The following is a 21,885-nucleotide window of genomic DNA, read 5'->3' on the forward strand; positions in this document are numbered from 1 at the left end:
CCCTTGCCAAATTCACAGGCTAAGGCCCACTACCCAATGTGATTGTATTAGGTGGGTGGGGCCCTCATGAATGAGATTAGTCACATATTTATAAAAGAGACCCTGGAGAGCTCTCTTGCTGCTTCTGCTGTTCAGAGACACCATGAGAAGTTGGTTGTCTAGGAAGCAGGAAGCAGGCACTAATCAGATACCAAACCTGATCTTGATCTGGACTTCCCCACCTCCAAAACTGTGAGAAGTAAATTTGAACCACACAGTTTGTGGTGTTCAGTTATATAGTAGGCTGAAATGAGATTTACGTACATGTAATCGGTGTCCCAAAAGAGTGGATGGGGATGGGGAGAGTTCGGCAAAAGGGTGGCAGGGCTATTTGAAGTGGTAAATGCTGGTGCCACATGACTGGCGGAGAGCCAAGCCAGCTCTCCTCGCTTCAGATTTAGCACCTTTAAAACATGTTTTATCGTGTTAAGTAACACACAGAAAATGTCTTTTTTTTTTCTTAAGATTTTATTTATTTAGTTGACAGAGATACAGTGAGAGAGGGAACACAAGCAGGGGGAGTGGGAGAGGGAGAAGCAGGCTTTCCGCAGAGCAAGGAGCCTGATTTAAGTACATGTGTAACCCAGGTCAAGTTCAGGAAACAGGACATTGCTGGTACTCTAGAAGCTACTGCCCATCCCAGATTAGCCTCCTGATTGCACCATACCTCCAAGTAGAGGTAATTGCTACCTTTAATTTTATGAAAATAATTTCCTTGATTGTTTAAACCTAAGTATGTATCCCTAAACAGAACATTTTAGTTTTGCTTGCATTTGTCTCTCAACGTAGGTATTCTCACAAAACCCTGTCAGGGTTCTTGACTGGCTTCAAATTAGAGTGCAGAGTCACAGTGTCAGCATACCGCTGCTAGCCGAAGGGAGCATGGCCTCGTTCTTTTTCACCCGACTCCCCTAAGTCATTCTAGAAGATGGACAAGATGTGGACAAGGCTGGTGGCATCGCCTCCCCAGGGGTCTTCCTCCGCTTCGTGCTCTTTCGCTTTCTCTGGAGGCAGAGTTGTTTTGGGTCTGGAGCCGCTCCATCTGTCAGACCCAGGGAACTGGCCCAGTTTAAGGAAAGGAGATTCTGCCCACCTGTGTCCCAGCTGTGTCATTGAGGCAGCTCCACACCAGAATGTCTGGCGGGGCCGGAGTCCTCAGGACAGAATCAGAAAGGCATCCACAGCCTGGGGGTGAGGTTGGCCATAGAGTTCCCCACTTTGAGGGGCTACTCAGCCCATCAGTGACATTCATATCTTTTTCTTATGGCTCTGAACATTTGAAAACACTGCTGGTGGTTGGTGCAGATGGCATTTCTGTTCTAAGACCATATCAGCATCCTGCGGATGGCTCACTGAGACGCAGATGGCCAGGTTAAAACACAGATGGCTGGGCCCCACCCTGCAGTTTCTGATTCAGCCGGTCTGGGGGTGAGGCCTGGGAATTTGCTTTTTTCTGACAAGTTCCTGGGTGATGCTACTGCTGGTACTGGTCTTGGGAGCCCACCTTGAGCACCACCGGTCGAGCTCATCTTCAGGCTTCATTTAGTGCTAGTTAGAGATTGGAAAATCTGCCCAGAATGAACCAAGAATCCCCCAAGTGTTCAGCATTCCTGCTTCACATAAACTTGGTTTGTTCTACGTCCTTAACTTTTAAGGTTTCTGCTCAAGAGCCCATGAAATTAAAAATTACCTTCTCCGCTGTATCGGCGCTCCTGCCGTTAACACCCAAATGCACATGGCGTGCCATGATGTTAAATTAAGGAGCTTAAATTAAAAGCACATTTCCCTGTTCAGAAAGTCATCTGTTGATCATTTGGCTTAATTAAAATGGGGTATATCGTGTACTTACCCTGACTCACCTCGACCACAATGCTGCTTAATCTGAATTGATTCAGGGATCTATAAAACTAGCACAGTGCCTGGCTTGTGCTAAACTATAAAAGGGAGATTGCCTTCTGTGTGTGTGTGTGTGTGTGTGTGTGTGTGTGTGTGTGTGTGTATAATAGAAGCTTGAAACTAAACATTGCTTTAAGGGAAACCAGAAGCCCCCAGGAGAGGATTGAGTGGTACATAAGCTGTATGGACTATTGCACTAGGACTAATAACTGTTGTGACAGCAACAATGACGCCGGTGCTCCAAGCCTTGCTCACACGTGGAGGACCTGTCAGGCAGAAACCTGTTTCACTTGGTTCTTTTTTCAGAGCCACACACAGCAACCAACTTGGAAAATAACACAGAGGATACCGAGGGTTAGCTTGCACCCATCTTGTTCAGTCCCATGAGAACAGTCACGATTGGAGAATTGATTAGAATTACTTAGAATGACGTTTTGTGCAGTTTAGAATATTACATTGACAGGGCGGGTTGACAGGATCATATGTGACATCAGGGTTTGTGATGATTCGTTTCTAAGAGGTCTAGTGGAGGAAATAACTTCCAAGTTCTGTGTCATCCTCCCCACTCCCTAACCGTCACACGCCCATGACTCTGAAAATGGTATGTCGCCTGAGGTTAACTCTGTGTCTTCCTGAAGGTCCAGCCCACTAGCACTTCCTGCGTCTCCTCCAGGGCATCAAGTCCCAGGGTTAGCACGGAGATAGAATGGGACCTTTCCCTCAAAGATTTCTCTTTGGTTTGTTTGGGGCGGAGGGATCCATAAATACAGGCTGTGAATACAGTTGTCACTTGATTCTTGCACGGTAGCAGCTGTGACTGGTGGGTGAGCCCCACAGTGCTTTTGTAGAGTTGAATGCCCTTGCATATCCATTTCCCTGGGATGTCATTGGTTTATGGGATTTTCACTTGTTTTGCAAGATTTTGCACACTTTGGACCAAAGGTTTGTAAGTTGCGTGTAAAAGTGGCTGATGTGCTTGTTAATTTTGTCCCCGTGGGACCACACAAAACGGGGCGGGTCCTCCGCAGCAGGAAATTAGTTGGGTCTTGAGAACCAGTGAACCCTGCTGTAGGAATCCCTTTAAGAGCTATAGTAGGCTCCTACCATCTGTACGGCTCTCTGGAATACAGAGTGGAGAAGATGTGGTCCACCTGGCCTAATGCATAGTGAAGGGATAGGACGAACGTGTAAATTATTTATTACAGAACAGTTACTGGAGTACACTCTGCTCCTGTCCCTGGAAGTTGTCAGCTTTCTGCTGTATGGCAAGCCAAAGAAGGGAAGAACTTATCTCAATTGAGAGAGGTTTCTTCAGGTGGAAAACCTTTTAGCTTGTAGCCTTGCAGGAATGATCGTCCAGGGTAGCGACAGGATGGCTCAAAGAACAACGTGAACTGCAGTGAGAGTGGGACAGTGGGACAGTGACATCTAATTGATTAGATCTGTAGGCAGGGCCACGTGACACACCCCATGTGGACACAATGCCAGTGGGCAATTGGGTTTTATTCTGGAGCCACTGAGGGGGACCAGCCTCCTTCCACTTCCCCATCAGCTGGCTAGTCAATGTCTCAGAATAGGCAGGACCACTTTTAATAAAAAATGACGATACCTTTCTTAAATCGATTCACATATAAATAAGGCACTGACATAATCGCAAAATCAGGCACTTCTCAGTAAAATCTGCGCTTAAACCGTAGTACAGCCCCACCACCACCCCCGGATATTACAAACCATGTTTAAAACTCCGGAGTTTTCAACTGCTCTTACTTATTTTTAAATAGCTTAGAATTAGAAAAATTTTGATGGCTTCATTTCTAATGGAGGGAAATTTCTAGCTGCTGCCTATATGCAGACCACTTTTTAGAAATTCCCAGTTTATTAGAAACAGGCTGGGGAAAAAAATTTCAAGTTTCTTCAGCATCAGGGTAACACCAGTATCCCACACGCTATGTATGGGGTCCCCAATTTTCGAATAACTGAAATACATTTGGCACGGACGCTGCACTAAGCAAAATGGAGTTTTGCTTGGACTCAGAGCACGCGAGGTCGCATGGCCCCTGGGTCGCTGGGAGCCTCAGGTGTCGTGCTAGGTACTGCCGCACACCCGGCGTGCGTGCGTGCGTGCGTGCGTGCTGCGTGGGGGCGTTCTCCCGCGTCTCCTGCCGGCGGCCGGTCCTGACTCGTGTTCCGTTTCCTCCGCAGCCCAGTGACTTCTCCGTGTCTCTGAAAGCGTCAGGGAAGAACAAACATTTCAAGGTGCAGCTTGTGGACAATGTCTACTGCATCGGGCAGCGGCGGTTTCACACCATGGACGAGTTGGTGGAACACTACAAAAAGGCGCCCATCTTCACCAGTGAGCACGGGGAGAAGCTCTACCTCGTCCGAGCGCTGCAGTGACGCCCACGGCCCCTGCCACCTCCAGGCCCTCGGTGCCACACTCACCTTCCCGGAGCCGGGCGCGTGCGCCCCCGGAAGAGGCCGCGCTCACGGGCCCTCCTGCAGCGGGCTCTGCTCTGTCCGGTGGTTCATCGGTCCTTGGCTTCCTTGGCCTCGTTTACCTTTGCGTGCAGGTCGGTCTGTTTTTCCGCTCGCCTCCCCTCTGCCAGGCCGGGCCGTGGCACCCACTTGCCGGCCTGCCCTCCTCCCGGCCAGGTTTCAAACGAGAGGTGCAAGAGGGGGCTGTTCGATCACGGCTCTCCTGCTCAACTGAAAACAGCCTTAGTCTGTTCAGATGGTTCGCGCTAACAGAAGCCCTCCTTAAACAGACATCGGGCACGGTTTGAACGCACCGAAGCTGCCGTTAAGTGAACTACAGTACAACTCAGAAAGCGGGGCGGGCGCTCTTGCAGAGGGCCCCGGTCCTGGGCCTGGCAGCCGTGGCTCCATGCCCTTTGCCCTTGCGTGGCTCCCAGACTGTCCAGGGAGTGGACACGCCTTGCTGGTAGCAATACCAGAACCACCAGATGAGAGAGTAGTGAGGAAAGTCCAGTGCCTTCGGGGCTATGCTTGCAATAAAAGAATTTCCTTGAAAGTCAGTCTGCAGAAGCCAGACCTGTGACCCAGACAGACAGATGCTGTGGTCATTTACCCCCAGATGTGCCATCCGCCTAGTGCTTTTTCCTCTCGCCCTGCGGCTTGTTTAAATTTCACAATTATGTATTTAATTCTCAAAGTAATATGTATCCGTAGCCATTTGTTGACACTAATACAGATGATTAAGGAAAACAGCTGATCTTTGGGGAAGGGGAGCTACCATACACTTTATAGACACACACACACACACACACACACACACCCCATATATATATATATATATAATATATATATATATTATTTGCTTTACAGGGAATTTTTCAGGGTTTACAAGAGAATATGTGATTGGTAGTAAGAGACACAGAATGTTTATGAAGAAATTGCATTTTCTTTTTTCTTTACATTTGAACTTCTTTATAGTTTAAATATACAGTCTTGAGATGGCACATTCCTACAACAGAAGAAGGGGTCTTGAGACCTCCTAAACTTGCATACTCAGTTTTTTGGATATTGTAATAAAAAAAAAGTATTATGACAAGACTATGTGTGTATTTATCTTTGGGAAAACTCAGAGTCCATTCCGGGAGAGTAATTGCTCCAGCATTTACTGGTTCCTCAGTGTCTACGGGAAAACAATTTTTAGAAAGGAGTTTTAACAAATTTATTATTTGCATGTTTTCTTTTTCTACCACCACATATTTTGTATGCTGAAATAATAAATTTTAATTAATGAAACTCCAAGAGAAAGCAGAATCTCAAGCTTGGTCCTAACTTTACTCTTTGGAAATTATTTGTTTAAAAATGTTGCACCGAACTTTTGTCAGCCATACTGCTCAGCACCAGCTTTTTTCTCTCCCACCCGTGTCTTACTTCCAGTCGCTCAGTTGGTAAGCAAATCTCAAGCAGTTGCAACATGCCAGGCACAGGAAACAAAGTCAAATCACAGGGGAGTTGTGCCATTACTGACTAATGAACAGCACATGTGTCCTCAGTGCCCTGTCTATGCCAGACAGGGTGTCCTCACTTAGTCCTCATCACAACCCCCTAAGGTGGTCTTATTCTCATCCCCCTTATGCAGATGGAGAAAATGAGGCAGGAAGTAAATGCACAAGGTCATGGCGCTGGTACTTGGTCAGGCAGTTGCAAACCCAGAAAGCTGGCTTTGGTGCCACCCCCTTCCAACACCAACCCCAGGGGTTTCCAGCAGAAATAAGTAGTTTGGTGAAAGCTTGCACTTAACCTGCCATTCCTGTTCTCTGTGAGTTCGTCGTTCTCTTTGTTGCCTGTGATATAAATCAGAAGTTTGGGGTCTGGTACCTGAAGCTGGGGTACCCAGTTCTGTAAGAATATATATTCAGATGAGCGAAGTGGATCATTACTTCAGACAAAGCACATCTGTCCTATACCTTATCCCTGGAAATTACAAGTGCTTCTGACTTTTTCAGGTCTCGGTGTTGTGTGTTCCATTTTGACCTGATGTTAGAATCCGTTCATACGGTAAGTGTCTGGATAGCTGAAAGGCTTGGGTTTACACAAAGCAAGTAAGGAAGAAACAAGCAATTAAAGGATGCAGTACAGATAGATATTCTGGCTTCAGGAACTTTTCTAAGGCTTGTAGTTAAAATTGACCGTCATTTTCAATCTTGCCCCAAACCCCCGTGGGAAGTCCTCCAGCTGCCTGGGACAGATCAGGATTTGTATTTATGAAGGTTTCAGCATCCCCAGACTTCCCAGCACCAGGTGGACCAGTGGAGGGTGGATTGATAGCCCCAGTTCGAGCCTGCTGACAGTGGGGAAGGCGGTCAAGGCAGAGTCCCCGTGTGGTTTGGAGTGTGAACGGACCGTCAATGCCCTGTCCAGGTGGCCCTTCTGCCATCACCTTGCTGCATGTCCGAGATTTCCTGGACAGATCTTGCTTTGCCATTCCCTTGTCTCTGCACAGACGGCAAAGGACAATAAAGGGCAGTCATTTTATAGTTGTGTGACTCCGCTCATTTGTTTGCATTCAGTGTGCCTTCATTTTTCAGAAACAGCCCTGCTGAGTTACGGCCCTGAACCACCAAGCCCTCACACGTGACGAGTGCCAGATGCTATTAAATCATGTTTCTAGGGAACTAAAACTGGCCATGTTTTCTCCCAAAGTGCATCACAAATTATAGTCTTAAATTATAATTAGAATCTTTAGGTCTACTGAAACTCTGATATTCCCAAGCTAAATATTTTCGGTACCAGTACAATTTTGTCTTTGGCTTCTATCTGTGAAGCGGTTTATAAACTACTCTTCCTAATTTCTACCACCCAATACCAGAATGCCAAATTAATTTTAAGACCAAAACTTAGAACTGTGAGAGCCTAGAAAAGCTTGAAAGTATTCTTTTAAAATAAAACCTCACGGTAAATACAGCTCTGGTCTTGGCCACTTTCCCACTAGAACTCAGCCATAGGTGTTAATTCGTGTAATCACCACTCATGTGATCAATACAGTGGTTTTAGGTCTGTCTGTCTGAAACCTTGCGGGGTTGCTGTCTGCTCTCTCACAAAGCAGAATCCCTTTTTCAGGCTTGGGAGCTGCTGCCAAAGCCAAGTGTGATAGGAGCGCCCAGTTATCCTTATTAACCCTGTCACTTCAAGCGAATTAGCCAGCTTCTCTGAGTGTGTTGGCCTGCGGGCAAACGGGGCTGCTCACCATGTTGGCAATTCCCAGGGCTGTGTGAGGATTATCTGCGGTAGAGCACTAGACCAACTTGGCAGGACATGCTCCACAGTACTAAGCAATGCCAGTCAGGCCGATTGTGTGTCACATAATCTACTTGACATTTTTCCTCATTTGTTGGAGTCACAGGCTTCCTCAGAGGGCCCCACTGCAAAGGTGTGGCTCCATGAGACCCTCGATGTGGCCCCTACCAGCAGTGTCAGCACCAATCCACCCCCACTTTTTAGAACATAGACTAAAAGTACGCAAGGACATGTATTCCAAGAAACTCCTCATTCTAAATATGGGACCCATCTTTCATTAGAAGCCCAGGCCCCAAAGCCATACTTGGCCACACTGAGCACCATACTTAGACCACATTCTTACCTCAGGTATTCGACAAATTCACATCCCCTAAAAAAAATCCTCCCTTGAGGAGCAGACATCTTTGTTTTCTCCTTGATGGCTGGGAAGGGGAGGGGGCATGGAGGGCAGAATAAAACATCCTCCAAGTTCCTTATGTTTCTCAGCCTGAGCTGACAACACAAGAGTCATTGAGTACTAGGCAAAAGTTGAGTAGGCCAACCAATGCTCAGAAGACCTCTGCCCCCTATCTTAGCTCATGCTGTTATAACAAAATACCATAAGCCAAATGGCTCATAAATAAAAGAGATTTGTTTCTCACAGTTTTGGAGACTGGAGGTCTCAGATCAGGATGCCAGTGTGGTCAGGTTCTGATGAGAACCCTCTCCCAGGATGCAGACCTCCGACCTGCCATGTTGTCTCCTCAAATGGCAGGAAGAGAGTTGGCTAGCTCGCTGGCCTCTTCCCATAAGGGCAATAGTTATATTTGTAAGGGCACCTTCCTCGTCACTGAACTCCCTCCCAAAGGCCCTGCCTCCAAATGCTATCACATTGTGGATTAGATGTTAACATGAATTTGGAGGCAGTGCAAACACTCAGTCCCTAATGCCATCTTCTCAAAAAGCCTTCACACTCTGAGGACACTGGTAGTTGCTGTTCTAAATACAGCTCACTCAGACCTAGATGGCTTATAGTTCCAACCCTTCGAGAATGTTCTTTCATGCAGTTTTTTAACTGCCAGATTCCAATTTAAAGGGGGCAAGGGGCACGTGCATTTTTAACATGCTCCCTGGAGATTCTGATGGCGGTGGTTTGAGGCCTACGCTTTGGATACTGTTCTAGTCTGCTTGAAACCTTCGGAAAAATCACCTCTTCCCAACCCCTTGTGTTCACATTACTGAAAACACACACCTTCTGTAGCATGTCCTTTCTTTGGATCGTATAGAGAGAAGTGTCAGACCTTGAATAACTAGAGCTGTCTTTTTTAAAGAGTAATCTTTATTTGCCTTAATCTCCATGTGGATTTCCCATATCACAGCTCCCAGCCGTACAAGCTAACTGGAAAGACTCATTCCATCCTTGGAGGATCCCATCACTTGGCAGGAAGTTATTACCTAAGATGGATGAGACTGACAGCTGGTATAAAAGCTCACTTCGACAGATTTTTTTAAAAATGCATGGCCTCCTCCCCAGGGGATGGGTGTTTGATCAACTCCTCAGCTTGGGCATCAGGCTCTGGAGCCAAAGTCAGGAACCAGAGGACCAGAGCTCCAGCTCCTGCTGATGCCGCTTTCCAAGAATAGGTCATGGCCTGGGGAAAGTCCAAGTCCAAAGAGGCAGTAGTCCTATCTTCATGGTAGTCAAACCCTTTTGGCTTCCACCCTGGGGGTAAGCATGGGCTCTGCCCTTCTCCAGCACCTTGACCGCCACGTTTGGAGACCTCTGTTCTTCAATGGCCTCAGAAACACTGGCGCAGAGCAGCACTTTCTGCCCAACCCTTTCAGGATGATATTATAGTTGTCAGACATTATTATACATGTAGATAAGGTGAACTGCTTTGCATAATAATGTAACATGCTTAGAAGCTTCATACAGCTTGTTAAGTATCTTAATGAAAAAGGAAAAAGAGATTAATAGGCTAGATTATTATCTAAACGAAGCCCGAGGTAACCCATAGTTCCAGACCATGTCTGCTTGTAGACCCACAGAGGCACTGTATTCAAATGATTTCGACCTCCAGCTGCCATCTAGTCACAGATGGGATTCAGATGCTGGTGGTGTTCATTGCTACAAAGACAAGCAGTTCCCTTCCAGCGCTGTGAATAGTAAATAAGAATAAAGGAATGAACTTGAAGTAACGAAACCAGTTAAAACCACCGCCTAACCAGAATGTAGATATCCAAATAGCATGTAAATCACAGTGGTCACAGTAGGTGTTGGAAGCTCAAGGGTGCAGCGTTTGTTCAACAAGCTTTCGGAGCTCTTCTTTGGGAATGGCCAATCCATGCTGCAGGTGTAGCCTCTGACTTCTCAGCGGTAGATTTTCTTGGTGGGGACGGTGATATTGGCTACAAAGTTATCAGGAAATCATTTTGAGCAATTGAAAATATTGTGTTTTCTTTACATGTCTTAATGTTCACCAAATTTCTACAACAGATAGAAATTATTTGAAGGAAATATACATCAAAAAAATTCTTCTGTATTTAAAATTGCATGGACCAAAATGAGGTGGACACAGAGTCAATGCTCCATTTGTTGTACTGGTTGTAGAAAAATATTTAGGAGAGAGTGACTCTTGGAACACTGAAAAAAAATAAAAAATAAAACCTCTAAGATGAACAACTGAAAAAAAGAAAAAAGAAAGAGTTCTGCTCTGGACTTTGCTTGGCCTTCCTGGGGGTATTAGAAAATAATTTTATCGGTAGCCAACTTTTTCACGAAAAATAATGGTTAAAATCATAATTGCCAAATTAAAAATACAGTGAAGCCAATTAACTGAATAATGAATATTGTGAAATACAGAATTTGTAATCTGGGTCATCTAGAACCTTCTCAATGAACCTGCCCTGACGACCACCCTTATTCTGCTCTTTTTCTTCCCTGCAGTATTTAACAGTTTCAAACATACTGGATAACTCACTTCTTTGCTATGGTCGTTATTTACTGGGTGTGCGTGCACATAGACACCCACACATACACACTCCACAGCTCGAATTCGGTTCCACAAGAGCAGGGGTATTTGCTTTGCTGCCTAATGTAACCAAAATAGACCAGTGCTCTGCACACAGTAGGTACTCCGTATTTGTCTATGAACACTGAATGAATCAACCTAAGAGGAGAGAACAAAGTGCTTTGAGACCTTTGCATCTAAAAACTTCCTTCCTGTTGCCCTTGAAAAAGAATGCGTGGCTGGATATGGTTCACACATCACATTTTTTTTTCTTTCAAAATTCTAGATTAAGCTCTGTGGCCTTTCGACATTTTAGTGATGCCAGTTTTCCTTCTTCCCCTCCTCACTGATCTGTCTCGCTTGTTTCTGCCTTTCTCGCGTAGCCTCACCTCACTCAACCCCAAGGCACCTGCTTCCTCTGTAAGGTCTTCATCAGTTCCTAATAACACCACTTGCTGTTCTCAGCCACCAAGAATGTGGTCTATTTTCTCACAGCCCATGTAGTAAATGGCAACTTTCGCCCGCTGTCTTCACCTAATGTCTTCACTCAACCAACTACTCTTCCTGAACTTCCGCTTCCGTCTTTGCACCGCAGTGCTCAGCAGCTGCCTCGTCCAACCGAGACGGTGAAACCCAGACGAGACTGCCCGTCACACACTCCCATTCCCCTTCGAGCCACAGCTACCCGGGGCCTCCTCATCGCTACCGGGAACTCCATGCGGAGCCCGGGCATCCCTGTCTCCCCGCGTCTGTGCTCGCGTCAAGCAGCCATTTTGGTAAATGAGTCACTTCCTCTGCTCGTCCAGCCGCGCTGTCTCAGCCCCTTCCCCATTTCCTCTATCCTGCTGCCTCTTCTCCAGGAGACCTACAGCGTTTCTCTGGCTCTGGGGCTGTACGGGTCGTATGTGTTGTTGTACTGGTTGTACTGGTGGTTGCCGGCCAACCTCTCTGGTGTGTTTATCTTTTCTCTCCCCAGGTTGCTGGTTCTCTCCCCAGATTATCAACAACTGAGTTAAGGTTGAGCCATAGGAAATGGCCCCTTTTTTCAGGTCAAAAATGGTTGAATGTTGGCAATTTCCTATGGTTCAACCTAAAAACTTTTCTCGGAGTGTTAGATTCTGTGCTCCCTGTACGTAGTAGATGCTTAGCAAATATTTGTTGGTTGATTGACAACAGAAAAAGAGAACCTATAAAATGAAATAACATCCTTCTCTCTGATTTAATAAGAGCTAAAGCAAGCCATTTTAAAACACTAGAAGGAAGCCTCGACATAATCAAACATTGGCTGTAAAGGTACATTCTAAGACCTGGTGGTACTTTGATTAACTCTGAGTTTGCACACACAAGCCCTACAAGAAGGCTTGTGTCTCTCAGGCTCTCTCGTCTCTGTGTGTGTGTCTGCAAAAGGTCATATGGCATCTGAAATTGAGTCAGAGTTTTGCTCAGTAGGGCTGTTGTTTCTTATCTGTCTAATCTACCATAGAATTTCTGGAAAATGCCTTAAATCAGAAACCACTTGTGCCCTGTGACCTACTGTGACTTTTTAAAAAATTGTGGCAAAATGCACATAACAAAATTTACTATCTTGAGTCACCTGGTTGGTTCAGTTGGTTAAGCATCTGACTCTTGATTTGGGCTCGGGTTGTGATCTCAGGGTCATGAGATTGAGCCCCACGTTGGGCTCCTCACTCAGTGGAGATTCTCTCCCTCCTCCCTCTGCCCCTCCCTCCCCTCTTGCTTGCGCACACACACTGTCTCTCCCACTCTCTCTCTAAAATAAATAAATCTATAAAAAAATTACTATATCATTTTTAGTCAGTGGCATTGGGTACATTCACGTTGTTGGGCAACCTTCACCACATCCATCTCTAGAACTCTTTCATCTTCTGAAACTGAAACTGTCCCCATTGACAACAGCAACTCCCCATTCCCTCTCCCCTCAGGCCCTGGCAACTGTCATTCTACCTTCTGTCTCTATGAATTTGGTTAATCTGGGTATCTCATATAAGCAGAATCATACAGTATTGTCTTTTTGCAAATGGTTCGTTTCGTTTAGCATAATGTCCTCCAGGTTTATTCATCTGTTAGCCTTTGTCAGAATTTTCTTCCTTTTTTAATGCTGAATAATATTCTATTGTATGTATATGCTCTATTTTATCCTTTCATCCGTCAGTAGACACTTGGGTTGCTTCCCTTCCTTTTGGCTATTTTGAATAACACTGCTGTGAGCATGGGTGTACAAATATTTCTTTGAGTCCTTGCTTTTAATTCTTTTTGACATATACTCAGAAGTAGAACTGCTGGATCATATGGTAATTCTACTTTCAATTTTTAGGGAAACCACCATATTGATTACCACAATGGCCACACCACTTTATATCCCCAACAGCGCACAAGACTTCCTATTTGTCCACATCCTTGCTAACAATTGTTATTTTCTGCTTTTTCAGTGGTAGCCATACTAATGGGTGTGATTACTTTGATGTTTTTGTAAAGATTAGAGGAAAATGTCACATAATTCTAGCTCAGTTTCATGTTTATAATGGCATGCATGAACTTAAACTTGAGTGTCTGCATATCCTCAAACCCATATTAACAAGTACATTGGCATTAAGAAGTACATTCAACTTATATTATACTCTTGAAAGTTTCATTTTTATGTATCTTAATTCATAGGTGAAATGTAGAGAGTACAGCTTACTCTAATTTAGAAAAAAATGAAATCTAAAAGCAAGTGATGGTGAGACTGGAGATTAGCCTTAAAAGGAAATTGTTTCTAGAAAATAATTAACATTTAAAATCAGCCAAGTCAAGCAATAATGAATGCAATCTTGTCCCAACAGTCACCACTCTCCTCTGCCTATGATTTTAATGAATGAATTTAATCCCTTAGCATGGAGATAAGCAACCCAACCCATCTGGGATAGTTGGAGTCTCAAAAGCTCTGTCTGTGACTACACCGTTAGACACCCATCCTCTTTTATGTATGTATGTAGCTCTGGGTCCAACCGATGTTTGCATGTTGGTCCATGTGCTAGCTTCTTTACGTACTAGTGCAAAGCTGATGGTGTGGGGAAGGGGACACCCAGAGGAGGGAGGGCCGGAGGGAGCAAAAGAGAACTGAGCAATGACAGAAGGAACAAGACTTTGTTGCTACTTGGAAGGAAGAAGGAATAGTGGATACAGTTGGCTTGTGGATTTGGTAATCAGACAGTGATGGGGTGCCTGTCTGGTGGTTTCGGTCTTCCCATGAACTATGAGGCTATCAGTGTGAGATTTTTGTGTCCTCAAAAAATGGCTTTTGAATCTATAGCTAAGATTATCTAAAAGGAAGTTACTTGAGTTTAAAAAAAAAATAGTTACTGAACCCTGGTTTTACCTTAAGTTTCTTTTTTTTTTTTTTAAAGATTTTATTTATTTATTTGACAGACAGATCACAAGTAGGCAGAGAGGCAGGCAGAGAGAGAAGGGAGGAAGCAGGCTCCCCACTGAGCAGAGAGCCTGATGCGGGGCTCAATCCCAGGACCCTGGGACCATGACCTGAGCCGAAGGCAGAGGCTTTAACCCACTGAGCCACCCAGGCGCCCCTACCTTAAGTTTCTTAATTCGGGTTACAAATCTTATTTTATTTATAAACCCAACATGAAGCAATCCTTTTTAATTAGTTTGATTAATGTCTATTTCCAGATTAACATGGAATTAAACTCCTTTAAGCATTTTATTTTTTTTTCTTTAAGGATTTTAAATTACATTTATATGTCTATTAATTCAATTTCCAGTCTTAAGTACTTCAGTGATCTAATTAACAAACAAACCTTTTCAAGCATTTAAGTAATCCTTGGGAAATCTAATAAATTAAACTTATGAATACAGTGAGTCTTAAGTTCTCTTACATGTTCTGTTGCTATTTGTACATTTACTAAGAGTCCAACCTAAATTCAAAAGTCTAAATTCAGTTAGATGTTTTAAATTAACAGGTCAGATTCTCTTAAATTTTATAAAGACATAAGCTACCAGATACACACAGATTTTCTTACCTCAAAAATGTTAATGCTATAGTTTCATACCAGCAAACATTTCTATAATTTAAAGTCTTCTCAGAATTAAGAAATATTTATCTACAAAAGTAATTGTAGCCATCCCCAGTGATGTTGGCAGAAATTTCCCAAGAGTTTTCTGGGTTTGCCTTCTCAGTCCTGAAACTCAGGACAGAGTTTTAGTTTCAAGAGATGAAGAAGGGGATTTTCTATAATCCAAGAGGTCACAGCCCAGACAGTGACAGGGTTCTTGCTGTGATCCCCAAGGGAGGGGAGTGTGGGCCCTGCCTATGGTTGTGTCATCCCTTTCTCGTAGATGGTCCCCAGACTAACCCCCCACTGTTTCACTACTCAGGGAGGCCGGCAATCGCTTTCATGCTATTGGATGCCCCCAGTCCCTGTAACGAGCATCCCTACTCTGTCAGTCCCATCTGTCCTCCTTCTAGGGTCACAACCCTTAAATAAACATCTAGCCCTGATCGATCTCTCATGGCCTTGTCTGGCTCTAACATCACTCCAGTGATGGAGGGAAGGCCCTAAGCTGATAAGGATGTCTAAGAAGACCTAGGGATGAGGATTTGAGAAATGAAAAAGAACTGGGGAGTAGCTTTCAAAGAGCACAAGGGCTTTATTGGCCTCATGGTCTTGGACCCCTAGCAGAAGGTGAGCCTGGGGGGCGAGCAGGTGCCGCCCTGAGTGCCCACTCTGTCCACTGTTCTTTATGGAACAAGAAATGGTTTTATTTGTTCGGAGCTCACAAGTTTTTCAGCACCTGTTCGTTCCAGGCTTCCATGCTGTTGTAAGAGCACAGTTGCACTCGGATCACTTCTCACGCGTGGACTGGTGGTCATTCCATTCTAAAGAAAACCAAACCAAATTGTAGTAGAGGCTTTCTAGTGACTTGTGCGAGAGAGACAGTGCAGAATTCCCATCAGCAGACCCATTCTCAAAGGAAAGGCATGGACCTAACTCCAAAGACTGGTGGATGAATGCACCATCTCTATCTGCCGTAAACAGTAATAATGGGTCCAAAGATGAACATGTCAGTTTTGGGCCTTCCCAATTTTAACTTAATGTTTTTATTTTTTAAATGCTTTCTTACTTAAATTACTACTTGCCAGACCAAATGATAGGGGATAAAACACCCTCTCCTTTAGTTATAAAGGTAAACCACAGGTATCCAAACTGGATAAAGGGGAGAGTAAAGAGGAATTGATGAAGGAAGAGAAGAGCCCCAGGGATCCATGAACTCAGAGGTCTATGTGATATTGTAAGATTAAGTTAGTAACTGACGTGGAAGGATAATTGGTTGTGGCTGCCAAATAGGACTTGTCAATCCCAGTGAATGATCAAGAAGGAGAGGAGGGAAACATCACTGAAGAGAAGAAAGTCAAGAAACTGGATTCATCTGGATGAACTTGGTCAGTTCTTGATCTTAAAAAAAAAAAAGTGGACTTCAAAGTTTTCTGCTGGTGGGTGTAGTCAAGCCCACTGCATTTGCAAACAATGACAGGGAGTCTCAGAGAAACTATAGGAGCAACACGGGAAGAGTGTTTGACCAGCAGTGTCTAAAGCCATAGGCTTCTTCTGGTAGATCGCTGAGGTGGGCCATCTTTCACATGGGGCATGCCATGGTAAGGGGCCCTTGGTTTTTTAAAGACTCTGTCTTGCTGGCATCAGGAAAGAGCATGTGACAGCCTTGCCTAACAACTTCAGTGCTGGTTCCCGGTAGAACTTCCTTTTGTGAGCCTTTCTCAGGAGTCCTCATGTGCTTCCAAAGGTCCCAGAGATGGTGGGATTCTGCTGGCCAACCGGCTGGGTTTTAGCACCAGGATAATGGGGTCAAAGCCAAGATCACTCTTCTGAACCCAGTATAGGCTTCCAGCTCGTTGCTGGTGGGAGTGAGGTGAAAGTGTCATCTTCCAGGTGGGAGAACCCAGGTGTATTCCAAGATTGGTAGAGAGGAAGGTATGTGCTGCTCAGAGAACACTCTTGTATTGATGACCAATGATGACCATTGGTGGGAAGGAGACAGTAAACATCCCAATAGCTGTTCTTGTCTTCACAAACTAGCTGAATAGGGTTATTTTCCATCCTTCAGTTTCTGACTGTTGAGGGTCTGTGGACTTGAAAATAAGCACAACTGAATGTTCTTGAACATTCTTAAATGTTATCTTGAATGTCCTTGTTCGTCCACTGAATGGGTGGCCAGGCATTTGGAAGTCAGGGTCCTCCACCTCCTCTGCAGGCCACTGTGAGAAGTTTCCATGTTCTGAAAGTGGACCAGACCTTCTCATTCCCTCCCAGGTGAAAATCTCTCTCTCTCTGCAGTGGTGTCAGGGGAGGACTTGTCTCTGCGGACAGCAAGGTTCTTGTGTTATTATCAATCAGTAACAACAGTGGGCCTTTGTGAGTGGCACCCCAGGCTTCCTTGGGACCACAGAAACCACAGCCCCAACTGATGTGGGGACAGCACACACACACACACACACACACAACAACTCCTAGCTGGCCTAGCACTGAGGCCAGGGAACTGAGAGCTGGTACACACAGACTGTACCTCCAAAGGGCTCAGGGCTCAGTTGCAAAGTAGATTGTGGCCAGTGCTGCTCCCTGATGACCGAGCCTCCCTTCCCGACACCCAGAACCTAGCAGATTCTGGAATACATCTGCATCTCCCCAGTCTGCTCTTTGCTCACTGGAAACATCTCCTAATGCATCTCCTTGCCTCTAGTATCAACCTGTAAACTCTGCCTTCCATACAGTTGCTGCATGGGGGAGAGTGCATTTCTAAAAATAGCTCGTCCCGTATGCGTTTTTGGAAGTTTGCCGCTCAACCCTCAAAAGATGGGGGCTATGTCTCCTCCCCTTGAAACTGGGTGCTTTTCCTGCTGTCTCAACCAATAGCGTAAGCAGAAATGAGTCTACAAGTTTCAGAGGCAAGGTCCCAAAAGCCAGTTCGGCTTTCACCTGCCTCCTTGTCTTGAGATGCTCATTCTGGGCACACAGTCACTGGGCCACAAGGGAGAGCAGGTCCATGGAGAGGCCCTGATGGAAAGAAGCCAAGGTTCCTGGCTCTCCGCACTGGCCAGAGTCCCAGCCAACCAGCAGCCCAGGCTGGCAGCTGGGTAAGGAGTCCTGCGATCTCGGTTGCAGATTCTGCCCCCGCCCCCCAAGTCACATCAACTCTTTGATCCCCATGTAGATCAGAGACAAACCCTCCGTGATGAGCTCTGCACAAACTGCAGATTTGTGAGTAAAGTAAATGATTCCTATTGTTCTAAGCCACCGTTCCGTGTGGTTTGTTTTGCAGCAAAGGATAATCAGGGCACTGGGAACACACACCTCCCAGCTCCATTTCCCAGATTCTCATCCCTTCATGCTCTGCTCCCTCTTCCTCAGCAGCCAGTCCTCCAGCCATACATTCTGTCTTCACACCTGGGCTTGCTGACCTCTCCCGTGTCTCCAAGGCTTTGTCTCTGCCCTTCCCTCTGCCTGGACCATTCATCTTCCCATCCCCAGGTGCCTCCCTCTTTTACCTCAGGATGTCTCCAAGACTCAGTTCAGAAAGCACCCATTCAAGAGGCTTGTCCCCTCCTCAGCTTGGACTACGGTCTCACGTGGATCTGTGCTTATCTTCATGGTAGCACTTACCGCACTGTACTCTAATAGGCCCGTTCTTGTTTTCTCCTGAGAAGGTGCGCTTCTTGTGTGAAGAATGTATCCTATTTGTCTTTGTGGCTCCAGAGATTAGCATAGTCTGATAGAGACCGAAGGTTTGCATCCACCCAAATTCATATATTAAAATCTTAACCCCCGGGGGATGATATTCAAGGTGGAGCATTTGGAAGGGAGGGCCCTCACGAATGGGATTAGTGCCCTTATAAAGAGACCCCAGAAAGCTCCCTTGCTCTTCTACCAGATGAGGACATAGTGAGAGAACAGCCTTCCATAAACAAGGACAAGGGCTCTCTCCAGACACTGAGTCTGTTGGCACCTACATCATGGGACTTCCCAGCCTCCAAAGCTGTGAGAAAAAAATGTTTGTTGTTTATAAGCCACCCATTCTGTGGTATTTTGTTTTTTGGTTTGGTCTTTTTTTTTTTTTTAGGTTTTATTTATTTATTTGAAAGAGAGAGAGAGAGCACACAAACAGTGGGAGGGGCAGAGGGAGAGGGAGAAGCAGACCATCCAAAGCGCGGTTGCAGAATTGAAGTGGTATGGAATTACAGAGGAGTGGATGTGTCCCGACTCTGGAATGGTAAGTTACGTGGTGATGACTAACATTATCTGTGATACACATAAGTTTCCTGCCTGTCACCTGAGGCAGGCTTTGGTAAACAAAACCGGCTTTGATAGGCAGGTGACCAAAACCCAGTACTTTTCAACACTAAGGAAATATGAGGAGAAACACCAAAGTCCAAAAATAGAACAAACAACTGAAGAAACAAGAGATACTTCAACAGGTACTTTAAAGTAAACAAAATGAATCTTCTCAGATTTGACAGAACATCACAGTCGTTAATTGGAAAACACCTGGAAATGACGTGGCTATTGACATCATGGGAATGTTGTCCACCTTGATGATGTACAAAGAAAATTCCAGATAACAAAGTTGATAGGGGAGGAGGGAAAGAGAGCATAAAGGAAAGCACGGGAGAGCCTGTCAGCAGTTGATAGATGGTAGCTGAAAGTGTAAGTCATTTCAAGTCATAAGGTTAAGTTACAGAGAAACAAAAAGAAGGACAGTCTTCGGGACACTTGCCAAAACTGCAAGGTAGAAAGAGTCTAAGTTTGGCATCTTACCACCTTACCGAGTTTGCCCCAGGATTTCAGTTCTCATTAATAGGTGAGGTCCCATATATAAGTTATCATTTCATGTCGATTCAGACTTCTCTGTGAATGTGTGACAGGAGGTGAGGTAGACGTGAATTTGCATGAGAATTCCTGACAGAATGATGTCCATGGAATGTGGCCATGTGGACAGCGGGAAGGGGAAGATAAGGAAAAGGAGAGCATCCGTCCTCTCTGAGAATGGTCCCTACTCACACTGGGTTTCCATCCAAGTCCACTGGGGCCCTGCCCAACACGAGCTGAGGAAAGGGTGTCCCTATAGATGTAGTCAGGCCAATGCATTGGACACCATCAAGAAAGGCCAGAATGGAAGAATGTGAGGTTCCACCCAGGAGCAAGGGAGTCTCTCAGGCTCAGGGGAGAGTCACCCAGTGTTTCCATAAACAATCGGGTGGGAATCCAAGAGGGGCTACAGACCCAGCATTAATGAATCAGTTGGAGCTAGAGAAACCAGTGATATCCTTGGGACTATCCCAACATCAAGCCTGTAGGCTGGTGAAAGTGGGACAACAGAGGCTATGCTTTACTTTTAGTATTTGAACACAGTGTTAAGCTTAAAAATCTTTCTCACCCTTAGTTCCCCTAGGAGACAAAGGCTAACACCTAGAAGGCACACCTTGCAACCTGGTACCCATGAAAAGACGCCACTGTTGGGTGCCTTGGACGAAGGGCTTGCCTCCATTGGTCTTAGGCCCACATCTCTGTCTAAATATTTTAACTTCCTGTTTCACAGAAATAAGCTATGAAATGCCCCCGTATTTCTCATCTCTAAACATGGTCTAGAATAACCATTCAGAAATTTCACCTTCTGCAAAAATGGGTTAGACTTTTTTACAGGTGACACTGAGCTCTCAGCCCCAAGATACCCAAGCTACCCATCATTTTTGTTTACAAACAATCTCAAATAGGTCCTTGCATGTGACAACAGAAAACAAAAAAAAAGGCAAACGCTTTCTAATTATTCACTCTGTTAGAAAGCATTGCAGTATCTTGAGACCTCACTAACCTCCCTTAGACTTCAGACTTACAAAGTCTTTTGTCTGAAAACCTACTTAAAATGCACAACAATTCCACACTGATTGGATAAGCTTTCCTCTTGCCACTTTCTGACACCCACAGGCCATCAGTCCAAACGGATTGCTGAGACCATCTCCTCTTGTACCCCATTGTCCTTCCTCAGCCACAGCCATGCTCTCTGTGACCCCTGGGCTCCTTCCTGCAGGATGGATTTGCACAAAGACATCTCTCATAGCTGTTTCTCTCTGTCCCTAGAGGTCCCTGGGCTGAGTCCCTGGGTTGCAACCCAAGCCATAGCTAGATGCAGTGACACAATTGGGCTATTGTATGAGCTGCAAGTCATCGCGAGGGCAGCAGGGGACCAGGGCTGACACATCAAGCACACCTGCCCGTTCCATTCCTCAGGGGCCTGGGGCAGGCAGAGCTTTCTGCATACCCTGGGTTTCATTCCACGCCTCTTCTCCCATGGACATTGGGGGCATCTCTTTTGCCTCCTGTTGGCCCCTAGTTCATTTTTCCTAGCCTTGTCTTCTCTCTACTGGGGCAAAGGCCAGAGTCCAGGCCCTAGACACTGTGGCCCCAAAGGCCATTCCAGTTCTTGAGCCCATCATGACCAGAGCTGGCCACCCATCTGGGAGTTCGCACCCGACCCAGAGCTAGTTGCCAGTTGGATCTAGTACTCACCATGCTGGGGATGAGCTCCTTCCTGGCCGCCATGACACCTTTAGGCTGCAGCTTTTCTAACCAGATTAAGAGGCCAGTCAGCTGGGCAACCACTCTGGATATCAAGGCCGCTATGGCAAAGCTAAGTGGATACGGAGGATGACAGGCCTTGATAGAGGGAGAGGGACAGGGAGAGAGCGCTGGGTGCACCGCACTTTCTAAAGGGATGAAAGTGGGAGCAAATGAAGCAACACAAATCATGTCCATGAGAGGCGACAATGGAGAGGTAGGCAGGGGCCCATGAGGCACGGCTAAGACAGGGATCTGGGATGGAGCAGTGCTCTAGGGCCCACCATCCAGGGGGGCCAGAGTGCTGGGGGCAAGGTCCAGAAAGACAAGAAGTGGGCTGGAAAGGAAGTTCTTGATGGAGTCAAGGCAGCTTCGAAATGAGCCTACTGGCTTGTTCTAGCTCCCTGTGGATGTGACCTACCCAACATAGTCTCCACCAGCCACAGGCAGCCGAGAACTTAAAACTTGGCAAGTCTGAATGACGATATGCTCAAGTGTGAGACACATGCCAAATTGTGAAAACATGCCCCCCCATGTGAAATATCTCATTA

General features: G+C 45.7%; 1 protein-coding gene across 2 annotated transcripts in view; it reads left to right on the forward strand.

Moving 5' to 3' along the window:
• Positions 1-5,508, forward strand: part of NCK2 (NCK adaptor protein 2) — a 148,881-nt gene extending 143,373 nt beyond the window's left edge. For both annotated transcript variants that reach the window (XM_032842447.1, XM_032842446.1), the window contains exon 5: positions 4,138-5,508. In XM_032842447.1, coding sequence (XP_032698338.1) covers positions 4,138-4,332 — 195 coding nt within the window. In that variant the 3' untranslated portion in view covers positions 4,333-5,508. The remainder of the gene's footprint in view (positions 1-4,137) is intronic.
• The last annotated feature ends 16,377 nt before the right edge of the window (positions 5,509-21,885 follow it).

Source organism: Lontra canadensis, unplaced genomic scaffold (genome assembly GCF_010015895.1).
Source record: "Lontra canadensis isolate GAN:19392208 unplaced genomic scaffold, GSC_riverotter_1.0 scaffold130, whole genome shotgun sequence".
Lineage (NCBI taxonomy): Eukaryota > Metazoa > Chordata > Mammalia > Carnivora > Mustelidae > Lontra > Lontra canadensis.